Source organism: Colossoma macropomum, unplaced genomic scaffold (assembly GCF_904425465.1).
Source record: "Colossoma macropomum unplaced genomic scaffold, Colossoma_macropomum, whole genome shotgun sequence".
Classification (NCBI taxonomy): Eukaryota; Metazoa; Chordata; class Actinopteri; order Characiformes; family Serrasalmidae; genus Colossoma; species Colossoma macropomum.
Genome location: NW_023494784.1, coordinates 40,059,268 through 40,076,000, shown reverse-complemented (window position 1 = coordinate 40,076,000; position 16,733 = coordinate 40,059,268). Strand labels below are relative to the sequence as shown.

Genomic DNA, 16,733 nt, shown 5'->3' with positions numbered 1-16,733 from the left:
AGGCCACATTTTATGTTTCATTGTTTTTCTCCGATCTGTTAAATTCTGCAAATAAGCAAGTACACGTACACGTGTACAAGTATCTGTACAGAATTTGTAAATTTACTGTCACTTACAAAATCAACAAAACATGTCATTTGATGAGGGGTGCACAAACATTTGCATACAACTGTATCTTTAAGACCAAATATAGCACAAAATCAACTGACCAGTGCATTTCGTGCCAAATACTTTTCCGAGAATGAATTATGTTTGGTGTGCGTCTGAAATAACTGTGTGAAAACAGACAAAAACCACAGAATCAACAAGATAGGCAGTGACCATAAAGATGCTTTCAGTTTCAATGTCTAACAAACTGGTTGTTTACAAGAGAGTGCTGTAAGAACATTCTGTTCTCCCTCAGAGTTGAAAGTGAAAGTTAAATGAGTGCATTTATATAGACAGGAAGAGCTGCAGACACAGAGCACAAAGAGGGAGACACAGACCTCAGCATTACTTCTTATAAAGGTAAGTTAAGCTGCTGTGGGAGATTAAAGATTAAAGGGTTCAAATATGAATTACTATAACAGCACATGTAGACCAAACCTCACAATGTAGCTTTGTGTATTTCTGCATTCGTCAAATGTATGTCTAGTTATCATTTGCAATCATTTATTCAACAAAACAGTAACAAATGCAAATGTTCACTGTGTGAGGTTTGATGGCTTGCTTACATGTGCGATCACAGGCAAAAGTTTGAGCATACCTAGTCAAACTGGAAATAAATGGAAATGTCAAAGTGAAAATATCTTAACACATCTTTTACAGGGAGCACACTTACATAAGGCATTTGCCTGCTAATGCTAGTGCACATATCTATTTGCTGTGTTTAACATATGGGGAAAAAATTATTATAAAATATAAAATGCGCCATAAGGTTTGCACACATTTGCCATATTTGATGTTTTTTTGTATGATATTGTAATTTTATTTTTTTTTTAGTTTGTGTCTTACATCATCAGTCAATAAAAGTGCCAAAAACATTCTCTGGAGTGATACCACTTTTGGTTTCTTAAAGAACCTTTTAGTACACAGACTTTGTTCAATAGAGATTCAATTGTGTAGTGGCTCAAGCTTTTATTATGTTTATGTAACTTTTACATTATTTTAATTGCTGTTTTTTTACTCACACACACACACACACACACACACACACACACACACACACACACACACACACATCTTCTAAGTCGCTTCTCCTTTTGGGTCACGGGGGGTCTTGGAGCCTATCCCAGCTGTCTTGACTTTCACTTTAAATTCTAATCAGTAATAGTATTATTATTAATAGTTTATTATTAATAGTTTATTATTGTTATTATTATTAGTAGTAGTAATAATAGTAGTAGAAGAAGGAGGAGGAGGAGCATCAATAGTAGTAGAATAATCATATTACAGCCATATCCAAATGTTGGCATGTAAATAGCCTGAAATAATGATGCTTCCACCGCCATGCTTTGCATTTTGAGTTTTTTTTTCTTATCATCTGATATTGTGGTTTGGTTGTTTTTATTTTTGTCTAAGATTGTCTGTCATTGTGGCCAACTATGCTCATCAAAATAATTTTTTGAATTATGCCATCGAAAGACCCTTGGTTTCCCAAAGAACCTTTCAGTTGAGCGTTCTTTCAAAAAACTCAACTGAAAGGTTCTGCAGGGGACCAAAAGTAATGCATTCACGCCAGTTGTTTCCATACTGTGGTATGTGTACCCCCAGAGGTACATTGGATAACTTTGGGTATGTCAAAAAATTCTGATGTTTATCTTTCATTTTATCAGCTGGCCGCACAATTACACAGGTACCTCCCTGATACAGGCGAAACAAACAGCTTCCAGCACAGGGCAAAGTCTCGCTCTAATAGAGCAACAGAACCAAAGCAAACAAAAGCACATGGCTAGAAAGCACATCTCTGCAACACGGGGCATGAAACAGTCACACTCAGAGGAGCATTGGGAACACTGTGACAGCTCCAAAGAATAGTCCATTCCATGAGAGGGGTGGCAAATGGTTATGCTAATTTGACACAGTTTCCTGTCAAAAAATATACCCCTCCCCTCAAAAAGAACAATTATAGCCCCATCACACTGAACTTGTGACAGAGAGGAATATGATGGGGTCGAATATTTCAGGCTAAACTAGCTGCCATGCGGCCTGTTACCATTTAATTGCTTGACATTTTCTTTGAACACTGCAAAAATTAATGTTAAAGTTAAAATTAAAATTAATGTTTTCATGTTAAATGTATGTGTGTACTGTTAAAGGTATAGGAAACAGAAACTCATCTGAGCATTACACTGCAAAGGTGTGATGTTAAAACAACTTTTTTTTTGTAATATTTCAGATGAAACTTCAATGGATGGAACTACACGGACATGTACAAATGCTAACATTCGAAAACATTCTAGCTGTAGTACAGATAGCAAAGTATGGTGGTGGAAGCATTACGATTTCAGGCTTTGTTCAAAATGACTTTAAAATGAGATGTAGTATTATATTATCCTTACTAGATTTACAGGCAACACAAACCTTAGAGACCCTCTGGTACAACTATATAAAACAAAACACCTTTATTTTGGACAGATAGTTTTCTCCATTGTTATTATAGACAGCACATTTTTTTAAAGTACCCAACATTATAGTCACACCAAAGGACATGCTTCACCTATAAAACTGCAGTGGAACTTAGTTCATCCAGCATCCATCAGCATAGAAACTAAACTTTGTTAGGTGCTTATTGTCTCTTTTTTGGTCCTTTTGGTCTAAAATAAAACAAGAAACCTCAAAAGTTGGCGATGTGACCAATCACAAAGTATTACACATGCTGTTGTCAACATAATGAATAAAGAAGAATTAGTAACCAAATGATAGTGACTAAAATGTAAGTGGACAATACATTTGAGTAGAAGTATTTAAAATGAAGAGTTATCATCCGAAAATATAACTCCATTTCCCCAAAAGTTTGAATGCTGTGCTAAATGTAAATGAAAACAAAATATAGACAAAAACCCTATATTTATTTGAAAATAGAACAAAGACAACATATCAAATGCTAAAACTGACAAATTGTATTGTTTTTTGAAAAATATATGTGGATTTTGAATTGATGGTTGCAACACATGTTTACCACTGTGTTTCATCACCTCTTCTTTTAACAACACTCTGTAAGCAATTGGGAACTGAGGAGACACTGCTGTAGTTTTTAAAGTGAAATGTTTTCCTGGTCTTGATGTAGGATTTCAGCTGCTCAACAGTTCAGGGTGTCTTTTGTCATATTTCTCATTTCAAAAAGTGCCATGTTTTCAGTGGATGACAGATCTGGACTGCAGGTAGAGCCTGATGAATACTGGCTTTTGAACTTTGTGCTGATAACAAGCCTGATGGTCATTAGCCTGGAGGACACAGTGTCCATAGCTTCCAAAAAGAATTTCAAATGTTGATTCGTCTGACCACAGAACACTTTTTACTTCACCTGATTCCATTTTAAATGAGCTTGGGCCCAGAGAAGGTGGCAGCATTTCTGGGCCCTGTTTATATGTGATTTCTTCTTTACATAGTGGAGTTTCAACTTGCATTTGAGGATGTAGTGATGAATCTCTGAATGAATCATCACAGACAGTAGTTTTCAGAAGTGTTTCTGAGCCCATGCAGTGATTCCCACTACAGAATCATATTTGTTTTTAATGCAATAACAACTGAGGGCCCAGATATCACAGCTAGCCAATACTGATTTTCAGCCTTGGCCCTTGCATACAGAGATTTCTCCAGATTGTCTAAATCTTTTACTGATATTATGTACTGTCAATGATGAAAAACAAAAGTTCTTTGCTATTTTATGTTGAGAAATATTCTTGAATGCTCACACAGAGTGTCTTTCAGAGTGGTCAGCACCTCATCTTCACTTCTGAAAGCCTCTCTGGGATGCCCTTTTTCTACCCAGTAACATCACTGACCTGTTGCCAATTAACCCCCCAGGTGTTTTCTTTTTTTTTTAGCATTACACAACTTTACCAGTTTTTGTTGACACGTTCCAACTTTTTGGAACAAGTTGCTGCCATCAAATTCAAAATGGGCATACATTTTTCAGAAAACAATACAATTTTTCAGTTTTAGCATTTGATATGTTGTCTTTGTACTATTAAAGGAGCAGTAGTACGAGTAACTGTATACATTGATCTCTGAATGTGGTGTTTCAATGAGTGCGTAGAAAAAAGACCCCCCACTCAATTCCATTTCCATTTCTGTCACCATCTTTCTGGGTTTTTATTTGAAACACTGGTTAGAGTTGATTCTAATCATTCTAATAACATCTTTCTTTTGCCTGCAGTTCCACAGATTCAAACATGGGATCATATCCAACAAAACCTGGTGAGTTAAAACAATCCAGTCTAAACTCGCATGATTAATACTGTACTAAAGGACAGTGTTCATAATGCTACTTGATGCCTACATAAGCCTTTCATGAGTCTATATAGACCGTTGTATTAACAGCACTTGTCTTAACAACAGCAAAACTGACAAACAGCAGTCTTTACAACTGGCACTTGCTGGAATAAGGCTTTATGAATGCTTATGGAGGTTAAGGTCAGAAAAATGTAGAAAAATTGTAGAAAAATGCTGCCCAGCATTACAGCAAACAAAAATGGGCAAAATCACTCTATATGACAACTGTCACAGTCCCACTTTATATTAAGTGTCTCTAATAACTGTGAAGTTACATGTGTACAATAAATGCAACAACGTAACTACTAATGATTTAGTCTCTGTTACAGATGTAATTACACATGTGTATCAACTTCAGTTTTGCCTTATGTAATTACACAAGTGTACCTTAATAGTTGTAACAGCCAATTCTCTTTCATGTAATTATATGTAATTTATGTTATTACCCCTGTTCCAGCAGTTCCAACAACTACACAGGAACTGTCCACTGATTTTAAAGTGCAACTTTGACTCTACACTACAGCAAAGTTCCTGTGTAGTTGTTAAATAGGCACAGTGTAATTACAGAATGGAATTGATCAAAGTGATGTGATTGGTCACCTTGTTACAACACAGTTATTCCACAGTAATTAAGTAAAACATAATTGTAATGTTATGTAAAGCATACTTCTTTTAACTACTGGAAAAGACATCTAATCTGTAGTGTATCAGAAACATACACGTGTAATGACATGAGGCAAAACTGAAGTTGATATACATGTGTAAATACATAGGCTGTACTTCTCTAATCCATCTGTAACATTGTAGTAGTTACATTGTTGTTGCATATGTTATTCATGTGTAGCTACACAGTTATTAGAGACACTTAATATAAAGTGAGACCACTGTCACTTGTTTAAATATGCCTTTATAAATGCATGTGTAGTTTCCATGACTTCTGATTCCAAGATTTCTGATATGAATCTAAATAGACATTTATAAACATTTACATTTACAGCATTTAGCAGATGATCTTATCCAGAGTGACTTACAGGAAGTGCTTTGTTTATCTAGATAAAGTGTCTTTGCTAGCTACCAATAGGTTAGAGAGAAAGCTAGTCCTGAGCTCAGATACTGATAGAAACAAAAAGTCACTGTTGATACCCAGAGAAAAAGGAACAGAGTTGAACACAGAGCAGTGCAATACAATACAATACATAAGTGCAGTACAATACATTACAATCAATACTTAATTCAGTGCTCATTTAAGTGCTGTATAAAGAGATGTGTCTTCAGTCTGCATTTGAAGACCGTGAGAGACTCTGCTGTACGGACAGCCAATGGAAGTTCATTCCACCACCTGGGTGCCAGTACAGAGCACAGTCTTGATGCTTGCCTTCCGTGCGCCTTGAAGGATGGCAGGTCAAGCCGAGCTGTACTCAAAGCTTGAAGGGCTCATTGTACAGTTCGAGATTTCACCATTGCCATCAAGTAGGTAGGGGCTGGTCCATTTTTGGCTTTGTAGGCAAGCATAAGGGTTTTAAATCTGATGCATGCAGCTACAGGAAGCCAGTGAAGAGAGCACAGCAGTGGGGTTACATGGCTGAACTTGGGGAGATTGAAGACGAGCCATGCTGCTGCATTCTGGATGAGGTGCAGAGGCTTGATGGTCTGCATGGGAAGACCAGCCAAGAGCGAGTTGCAGTAGTTAAGCCTTGAGATGACAAGAGACTGCACTAGCACCTGGGTGGCCTCTCGAATGAGAAAGGGTCGGATCCTCTGGATGTTGTACAGGAGAAATCTGCATGAGCGAGGCAGGTTCATGATGTGAGTCAAGAACAATAACTGGCCATCCAGGATCACACCAAGACTTCTTGCCTCTACAGATGGAACAATCAGAGAGTTCTCGAATGAGATGGCAAGATCATGATGAGGACCTGTAGTTGCAGGGATGAATAGCAGTTCAGTCTTGCTAGGATTGAGCTTCAGGTGATGAGCTGCCATCCATGAAGAGATGTCAGTCAGACATGCTGAGATGCGACTGGAAACCTGTGTGTCAGAGGGTGAGAAAGAAAGCATTAGTTGAGTGTCATCAGCATAATAATGATAAGAGAAGCCATGAGATGATATTACATCACAAAGAGAGCTAGTGTAAAGAGAAAAGAGAAGAGGACCCAGCACTGAGCCTTGTGGGACACCAGTGGAGAGCCTGCATGGAGAGGATGTGGACCCTCTCCATGTGACCTGATAAAAGTGATCCTCCAGATAGGACTTGAACCACTTCCACGCATAGCCAGTGATTCCAAAGTTGGTGAGGACGTCCAGAAGGATTGTATGGTTGACCGTGTCAAAAGCTGCTGAGAGGTCAAGAAGAATCAGGACAGATGACAGTTTGGCTGATCTTGCTGACTGGAGCTTCTCGGTCACTGCTATAAGAGCAGTTTCTGTTGAATGCGCTGGTTCGAAGCCAGACTGGTTGGGGTCCTGGAGCTGGTTATGTGTGAGAAAGAGAGACAGTTGAATATAGACTGCATGTTCAAGAATTTTTGAAAGAAAAGAAAGGAGCGATACCGGTCTGTAATTGTTGACATCAGAGCTGTCACGTGTGGGTTTCTTCTTATAAAGGCTTATTTGAACTACTGTCACTTTTATTAAAACTGAGTTATGTGAAATGACAGCAAATTTGACAAAAAATAGTCTATATAACAGCTGATGCTTGCTGGACAAAAGTTTTAACAAATGTTTATGTAGGTTTAACGAGAACTAATAGAAACCTATACAGATTTGATATAAATTTATGAAAGTTTATTCCGAAATGTATCACTTGTTATAACAATTATTTGACAAAATTTGTTGACAAAAACAGTTGAATTACATCAAAATTGGCAAAAGCAGACTACATGACATCTGACACGTGTTGGAAAAAACCTTTATAAATGCTTATGTAGGTTTATGTCAGTTCCGAATGCTGCCTTTCGGTAAAGTGCTTCCACTGTATGTTAAAGCTTTTAATCAAGCATATAGTCTAACATCTGATTTAGCCCCCAGTTTACTGTGCTGTTTAATACAGACTGTACAGCAAAACATTTTTTGGTGGGGGTCAAAAATGGTTATCCAAATGGTTTAAGAACATATGCTTAAGGTGGATTTGTAAAGTTCATCAACAACATTTGAAAGTTTTGCTCTGCACTTAAACACACTGCATAAATGAAAACTAGTAAAATACGAGGGACGGAGTTACAGTATTAAAAGTTCAGTACAGTTGTAAACCCAAGATACTAGAGGTTTACCAGGAATGAAAATCAAAACTGAAAACAAGCAAGCAATATTTTTCACAGAACACAATCATAAATACAAATGAATTGAGTGACAACTTCAGCTATTTTGGTTTAGTGTGTTGTCACAAAATCAGGAATTAGAAAAGAAATACTTTTCATTTGTGGTTTGTTGGGTATATTTGCATTTCAGCCTGTGGTCCATGCCCCCCTCTCAATTGTAATGAAGTAAAAAATGTTATTAGACCTAGTGAAACAGTAGTAACACCAAATCAGTCACTGTTGCATTTGGTCAATGTTTACTTAGAAAAGAATGGTAACTATATTATCTGGTTAACCATATTAAAAAAAGAATGGCTGAAATGTATATAATTTACACCAATTTTCACTTACTCCAGATGTGGTCAATTAGCATGGGAGTGTGATCATGATCAGATGTTCAAATTTTGTCTGTCTAGCTTTTTGCCAGAGCTACGAGGCCAATGTTGCTAACAAATACTAGAAGTCAATAGGCACCCAAATCTTTTATATAAATACATCCCAAAACTTCTCTCAACCTGCTAAAACCAGGGGCCATATTACAGAAAACTGATCATATCTCAGCTTTGTTGTCAAGGTGACTTCAGTTAAGACTGAATTTAGGATAGAAACTGTTACAGAACAACAGTTCTTAAGTCTATAATCTTATCTTATTTCCAGAAAAGAAAATGGTGTTAAAGAAACAACATAAGTTGCCAACATATCCTGAATATTTTTGTAACTTTAAGATAAACCTCAGATCTGTCCTAACTTCTGTTTAATCATCTGATTCTATTGTTTTATGCAGTGATAGGCAGCACAGTTCACTATAACTAGCATAATGATGCTACATTTATCTGCACTGAGCGGTGCTTTGTCTTGTTAGGGTTTTTTTAAACAGGGTTTTTTAAAAACTCAGATGCTGCAGACACGATCTCCACCATCCCCTCTTATTACCTTCAGGTGTTAATGTTTGATAAAACTCGTCAGATAAAATATTACAGTGATGGTGATGAACAATGAGGAGACAGAGCTGAATGTGTATCTGTTTATTAGGAGGAATAGAGCTAGTGTGCTCGGCTAAAGCATTTGGGAAATGAAACTGAAACTGTAGAGCGGCGACACTCTAATAAACAGCATGAAGCTCTGTCAGAACATTATAAACTTTCAGTTTATCATGCTTTAGTTTTATTAGACCTTTTTTACATTAGTAATAGTAGCTCATGTTAGCTGTCTGGCTAACTAACTTGATTAAGTGTTTACGTTTTAGCTGTGCGTGTATGGTCGGTTTCTAGGTAACAAACACAAGAGTTGATAGTCGACTTCAATCGAGAAAGTTAAGATTTCCTAAAGTTAAGATACTGTAAGATAAGATAAGATTCCTAAAGATCATATTTGGTTCTGTAATATGAATTTGTGAAAAATCTTATCTTGACCTGTCAGATCTTAAGACAAAAAGATAGGAAGTTTCTGTAATACAGCCCCTGGTCTTCCTGGTCTTCTGAGAATTTCCCTGTTGTGGGACTAATAAAGGATTATCTTATCACTAGGGTCATTTGAACATGTTGATGTGATTATGGACACAGTGACTGACTGTGAGCTATAAAACTGAAAAAGCTTCACTGTCAGTGGGCAGTTCTGAATCTCCATTGGGTGAACACATCACGCTGGCACATGGCATCTGTGTCATAACCCACATTGGGGAGTATTTATGGCCTTAATGTAGCTTGAGTGACCAAAATTTAAACAGCAAACCCAACATGTCATGGTTGATCGACTACATCCACTAAATTTGTAAATTTGATTTTTTTGCCAAACTATTGCATTTATATAAAGGTTTTACTGCTGTAGTTTGTAATTGATTTTATTTGTTTCAAAATACATTTTCAGATACACTGAATATGGACGTATGTAGATTACCATTGCCTGCTTTTCTAATAACCTCGTCCTCCTGTTTTCAATAGAATTTGTCTCTGTTTTGGCTGACAAACAAGTGAGAGAAGGTGATGATGTCGATCTTCACTGTGAGGTAAACACAGAAGGAGTAACAGCAAAGTGGGAGAAGAACGGATATCGTTTAGAATGTGTGGAAGGCAAACACATAAAGAGACAAAGTGGAACAACGGTTTCCTTGAAAATCAGGAACGCTGCAAAGGAAGATGAAGGGAACTACACATTAAACCTGTGGAATGACTCTGGTAGTGCCTCATGCTCTGCCATGGTCACTGTGGGTATGTATCAACTCTGCTCTCAAGTGACTAAGAACTTTATTCACAACCTAAAAGACTGATCCCATAAAAGACTGCTCAAAGCTAGAAAGTCAGGCTTATAGAAAAAAGAAAAAAAATTCATATTTATTTTTTAGCTGTCCACAACAGCATATTAAAATTTAAATTTAATACAGAAAATGAACATACTTTCATCCTCCTTTCTACCATCTCTCTGATGGCATAATTTTTATTTTTCAGCTTAGTGATGTCTTGCTTCACTTGATCCCCTAAAAATGAGGGATATCAATTAATTAGCAATTAATAAAGTGAGGATACATTTTAGCAAACAATTAGATAAATAATAAAATACATACAATTACACTATTAGTACTGGATGGTAGATGACTGTTTATAGTAATGGATAGTAACCCTAGATAATACTATTTGTTACATGTTACCATTTACATGTTATTGCCAATTCTTGGCCACATGAAGCTGAGCTCAATTCCAGTGAGTCACAAGATGAATTTGATTACAGCTGTTAATTATTGGTTGTAATATCAGATGTTCATCATGAAGGTTATGAAGAAAATATAGATTTTTTGGCATTAGTAGTGGTTGCAGCACAGAAGCTACCTGCCAATGACTAGTATGAAGTTCTACTAAAAATCTTTAGCCATTTTCATTTTGTTTTTTTTCTGGAAGTACACAGTGTTTTATTCACTCCTACAATAACTCATTCATTTCTTACAGAACTCAATCAGTGGAGGACTGTCCAATGGAGGTAAGTCCACAGTCACTCTTTAACATCAAATCATGTGATCATACATAAGCATAATGTTGTTGCTGGAACAAAACCTTGCATCTCCATTTTTGTCGGATTTGAAAGTACCTGTTATTCTTTACATTGTGTGTAATGAATGGATTAAAATAAACGGCCCAAAATGACTTGGAAAAAATTCTGGTTCCATTGACTTACATTGAAAGTAAATTATGTTTTTTCCTTCTCCTGTAAAGTTAAACCATTTTGGAGATACTAGGTTTTAATCAGACAACAGCGATAAGTAACTTGCTAGCACAGGCACTGTGAGTGCAATACTCACTGCCGTAACTTGCAGTTCATCTTCAAATTCACTTTTTAAAAACAGAAATTAAACAACTAAACAGCAAGAAGAAATAAAAAAATAAAAATAAAAAAATAAATAAATAAATAAAAAACAATAATAATAATAATAATTGTACTGTTGCTGTCAAGTTTGGCGTAGGGGTTAAGTTACCTTTAGCCACTCTAACCAGCAACTCAAGATGTATTTAGAACCACAGTACTGGACATACATTATGTGGTCAAAGATATGTGAAAACCCTTCCTAATTACTGAGGTCAGGTGTTTCGGCCACACTCTTTGCTCACAGGTGGATAATCATGTTAATGTCCATGGTTTTCGAATCGGATGACCAACAAGCTCAAATTGGTGTGATGGTCATGTGTCTACATACTTTTTTACCATTCATTTAAAAAAAAAAAATATTCGAGTACTCATTAGAAAATACCAACAAGCATTTGAAGCCTGTAAATTACCATCTGTTACACTATAAATTGGCAGTACTTTTACTGCTTGCTCTAGGTTGCCACTTGCACTTATTCTGAATTACAGATGGTCTGGTCAGCTAAATTTAAAGCTACTTTCACTCTAACCATTAGCACTAGCTACCACAACTACATATGCAATTTTATGTAATGTAACTAAGTCTATACAACCTCTTCTGGTGTAAGATGTGTTTTTTATGCAATAACATGTCGATATTCTGAACTCAACACATTAAAAGGCTGACCAATACATTATGTGCTTATTCTGGAATGTTAGTGTGAAGCCAGAGAATGTTAAAGCTCTTGTTTTCTGCTCTGGGCACAACCGTGTTTTGTAGAACTGGTGGAGGGGCAGTGTTATTAAAACTAATAAAGTTATTTGCTAGATCATTTGTGATTTCCGTAAAAGCAGCACTTCTGTCATGTTGTATTGCCAAATACATGTTATCAAAATGACTTACTGAAGAGTTATATGGCTGAATTATCATTTTTAAAGGGAAACTTTAGTTAGTGTTTAGCCATCATTTCCAGGTTGTTCTGTCCAGACCTCTGGTGAAGAATACATTCTGACTTGATTAGGATTTGAAATGTAGGATTCAAGACTTGCCAGAACTGACTTGGGACTTGAATATCAAGGCTTGACATTTACTTGTTACTTATAATTCAATGACTTGTTCAAAACTCTGGTGTCTTTTTTTCCTCCCAGACAAGATCCAATGATCACAGCTTTAAAGAACTGCAAAATTAGCAATGATAATATCAGAGAGCTTCGCTTCCTTCTGCATGGACCAGTTGGAGCAGGAAAATCCAGCACCATCAACACCATCAAAACCATTTTTGAAGGACATCAGTTCATCAACTGCCTGGCTGCTTCAGATTTAAGTGGAGAGAGTTTTACAACTAAGGTGAGTGATAAAATATGTGATTTAGTCAAAATACAGTGAGGCCTGTAAGTATTTTGACAGTGACACAATTTTTGTAATTTTTTCCTCTGTACGCCGTCACAATGAGTTTGAAATGAAGCCATCAAGATGGGATTGAAGTGAAGATGTTTAGCTTTCATACAATGGGTTGAACCAAAATATAGCATTAACTTTTTAGGAACTATAGCAGTTTTTTACACCAGTCCCGCCATTTTCCCAGGCTCAAAAGCAACTGGACAGTTGACTGTTAAGCAGTTTCCTAGCCAGGTGTGGACTGTTCCCTTATTATTCTCTCATTATTAGTTGATTCCAAGTGTTGAACATGTATTTGGTAGCTCTCAATATGCATAATTCAGAATTATTTCTGTGGTGAAGAAATACTCCTTCACAACATCGTCAAGTCAGTCACATTCTAGAGTAGAATCACTACAAAAGTCTACAATCAAAGATGACTTCATGAATATTAATACAGAGGGTTTACCTCAAGATGCAAACCACTGGCACACTCGAGCATTGAAAGTCTCGAATTAGACTTTGCTAGAAAACATATAAAAAAGGCTGCCTGTTCTGGAACAAGATTACTTAGACAGATAAAACCAAGATTATTTGAAAGAGTATGAAGACGGAAACGAAATGCTCATGATCCAAATACCACATCATCTGTTAAACATGGTGGAGGTAGTGTTATGGCAAAGCATCTTGAGGGAAGAAACTCAGCATTTGGTCCAGCATGTCCATGGGTTACAGACTTCAAAGAATGATTTGTGCATGGTAAAGTTGCTTTGATTTACTTTAACATCGATGATGTTTTTCTACAATAGTTTTTGAACACGATACACAAATATAAATATGTGTAAATTATTGTTGATGTCAAGGCAATCAGGTAGCACATGTTTTATTGTCTGAAATTAATAGAGAACATGCATGTACAAGTTGCAATCATTGGGGTCCAGGCACTATTTGCTATTTGGATCCAGTATAGGTGTTCTACAAAAGTTTTCAGAATGTCTAACAAGAATTGTTTGTGCAGAGGTCTCCTGGTAAGTCTTTCATACACACTTACCTTTTGACCTTAATTTGGTAAGCAATAGAGTTTTACCAAACAAGTCCTGAGTTCTTAAGGCCATGACAGAAAATGAGAGTGGGCTTTTTTTCCAGACCTGCTGCCGGACCATACATCAGACACTATTTAAACCAGAAAGGTGCTCAGTTTTAATTAGGTTTTCTGAAAAATCTCAATTTTAAGGTGGTTATAGGATAGTGAACTCTGAAATGAGTATGTGCCAAAATGTTCAAAAGTGTTTTGTTCAGGTAAAGAAAAGTTACACATTCACTAAGGAACTCTCTGAATTTGAAGGCATTTATTTTAACATATACATATCTAGTTTGTCTAATACACATTTGGTCTTGTATGATAAACTGATTAGGTTGATTTTGAAGGACTTTTTTTTAAACATGCTGGCAATCAGTTCCCTGGAAATTTGAAATAATAAACAAAATGCCTTTTTTATTATTTTTCTTCTTCTTCTTCTTCTTCTTCTTCTTCTTCTTCTTCTTATTATTATTATTATTATGTTATTTACAGTACCAGAAGTACACTATTGGAGGTTTACCTTTTGCATTTTATGATGTGATGGGTATTGAAGAGGACCAATTGAAAGGGGCGCACACTGATGATATCATCAGTGCTTTAAAGGGACACATCCCAAATGATTATGAAGTAAGAAAAAACACACACACACACACACAAAATATACACAGAAATAAATATAAAGACACAACCTACAAACAAAAAACAACATAAAAAACATTATGTAAAATTTTGGTTGCTGTTTTTTTGTCTTGTGTTTAGTTCAAACCTCAAGCACCAATGGATGAAGACAATCGATATTACATCAGTGATCCCACTCTGAATGATAAGATTCATTGCCTAGTGAGTGTTCTTGCAGCGGACAGAGTTACCCTAATGGACAATAAAGTCATCCAGAAAATGAAGACCATCAGAGCAGAAGCCAGTAAATTAGGTAAGTTCACTCTTATATCTGTAATTTGATTCAACAAGTAGAACAAATAAAAACGGTAACACTTTCTATGAATGTCACCTTTGTAAGCATCTATAAACATTCATAGAAAGTGTTACCATAAAAACAAATAAACAAATTAAGTATAAAGCAAATAGTGTGTATCAGTCAATCTATAATTGCAGTGGCAAATGGGGTACAAATGTTAATATGTAATTCAAGTGTAAAATGTAGTCTATTATATTAAACTTCAGTACACATCCTGTGACTGTAACATCACTGACAAAATTAATAACCTGAGCTTTTCTAAAATTTATTTCACTGCGACTTTAGTTTAAAATTCACATTGTCTGTAGAAAGTTACAAATATTGCATTCATCATATTTAACTGTACTTCAATTTACAAATAACTTAATATTTCATGAGTAATACGGCTGACATACTTCAGTACTAGCCCACAATAGACTACCTGCACAGGGCCCATGACATTCTGTCAGTTATAGGCCTATGATTGGCCCCTCAATGTTGCCTCTGTGCAGGCAGACATCACTAAGCGTGGGTTTTGTGTGGCTTTGCCCAAGTCCACAGCTGAGTGGGCCACTTTCCAGAATGGTGGTGCAGACTACAGCACCCAGGGTCCATGGTCCATGTCCACACTGCCCTCAGTCTACAATGAGCAATGTTCCAGAATGGTGATGCAAAATTGAATTTGTGTGTGTGATTACCTGTGAGCCCACAGTGGGTCAGTAGGTGCATGTTTGCTGAGTGACTTTCTGCTGAAGATGTTCTGCATGACACTCAATAAAATTACAAATTTGAAAGTCCTTTAAATCTCCATGTATCTCTGCTGTCTGTGCTGCAGGAATCCCTCAGCTGGTTTTCATGACAAGAGTGGACTGCGTATGCAAACTGACAAAAGAGAATGTGGCCAAGATCTACCAAAGCAAGAAGATCAAGGAAAAGGTGAGTCACTTTGCTAGAGCCGATGTGCTTTTATTTTCTAAAAAAAAGAAAAGAAAATATGGACTTCCATGGAATGTTTCATCTGATAAAGTAATGCCACTGTGTGTTTCCAGATGGAAGAGTGCAGCACTAGACTGGGAGTCCCTATGAACTGCATCTTCCCTCTGAAGAACTATCATGAAGAGACCAAGATGAATGAGAAGCTCAACTGCCTGATGCTGGAGGCCTTCATGCAGGCTGTGCACTCAGCCGATGACTATGTGAAAAAGTTTTCCCGCAAAGACAGATACGTAGAATGATTCCTCCATATATAAAATACATATGAAGAAGTGGAACATGACTATACAAGAAGGGTCAGAATCACCCAAATACCTATAAAACGCTTATTGATAGATTGATCTCATTATTACGCTTATGTATTAAATCAGTGGGTGTAGTTATGACGTATATTGCTTTACCCCTCTAGCTACTTCCAGTTACTTTCATTGGTTTACAATTTAAGGCTGTAGCCATCTCTTGTCATGATCAGCCATCCTTTATGCTATTCATTACTGGTCAGTTTCTGACCACAGGATTGCTGTTGAGCAGATATTATTTGGGTGTTGGACCATTCTCAGCAGAGGCATGGTATGGTACTGTGTGCAAATATATATATATATATATATATATATATATATATATATATATATATATATATATATATATATATATATATATATATATATAGTATTTCACAAAAGTGAGTGCAGGAAAATGACTATAACTTGACTATAACTTAAAGTAGTCAGTGTACAGCTTGTATAGCAGTATAGATTTAGTGTCCTCTAAAAATAACTCAACACACAGCCATTAATGTCTAAATAGCTGGCAACACAACTGAGTAACCCTCACAGTGAACATTTCCAAATTGTGCTCAAAGTGTCAATATTTTGTGTGACCCCCATTATTATCTAGCACTGCCTTAACCCTCTTGGGCCAAAATAAATTGGTTGAACTTCATTGAAAGTCTTGAATGCTTCATTACATGAAATGTGTTCCAACATCATGCAAAACAGTGTAAAATATGTACTTTTATCACATCGGTACTTTTATCTAGAGAGAGCCTCTAGTCGTTTAAATAGAAACAGTTTTTTTGTATCATTCAAATAGTTTGCATTCAATCAAGGTTAACATTCAGTTACAGCACAAATTGAAACTACATGTAGCACATACCCAGAAGTGTAGCTCTGCATCTCTTGTTTATGAGAATGAATGATTTCCACACATTTCTTTCTACTGAGC

At 36.3% G+C, this 16,733-nt stretch overlaps 1 protein-coding gene across 1 annotated transcript; it reads left to right on the top strand.

The window, feature by feature from the left end:
• Positions 1–358: 358 nt before the first annotated feature.
• LOC118808611 (interferon-induced protein 44-like) lies at positions 359–16,451 on the top strand. Its single transcript, XM_036571421.1, has 9 exons — positions 359–507; positions 4,361–4,401; positions 9,713–9,979; positions 10,712–10,742; positions 12,252–12,450; positions 14,054–14,188; positions 14,321–14,492; positions 15,352–15,452; positions 15,566–16,451. The coding sequence occupies exons 2-9, from the start codon at positions 4,377–4,379 to the stop codon at positions 15,749–15,751; spliced, it is 1,116 nt and encodes a 371-aa protein (XP_036427314.1). The 5' UTR covers positions 359–507; positions 4,361–4,376; the 3' UTR covers positions 15,752–16,451.
• The last annotated feature ends 282 nt before the right edge of the window (positions 16,452–16,733 follow it).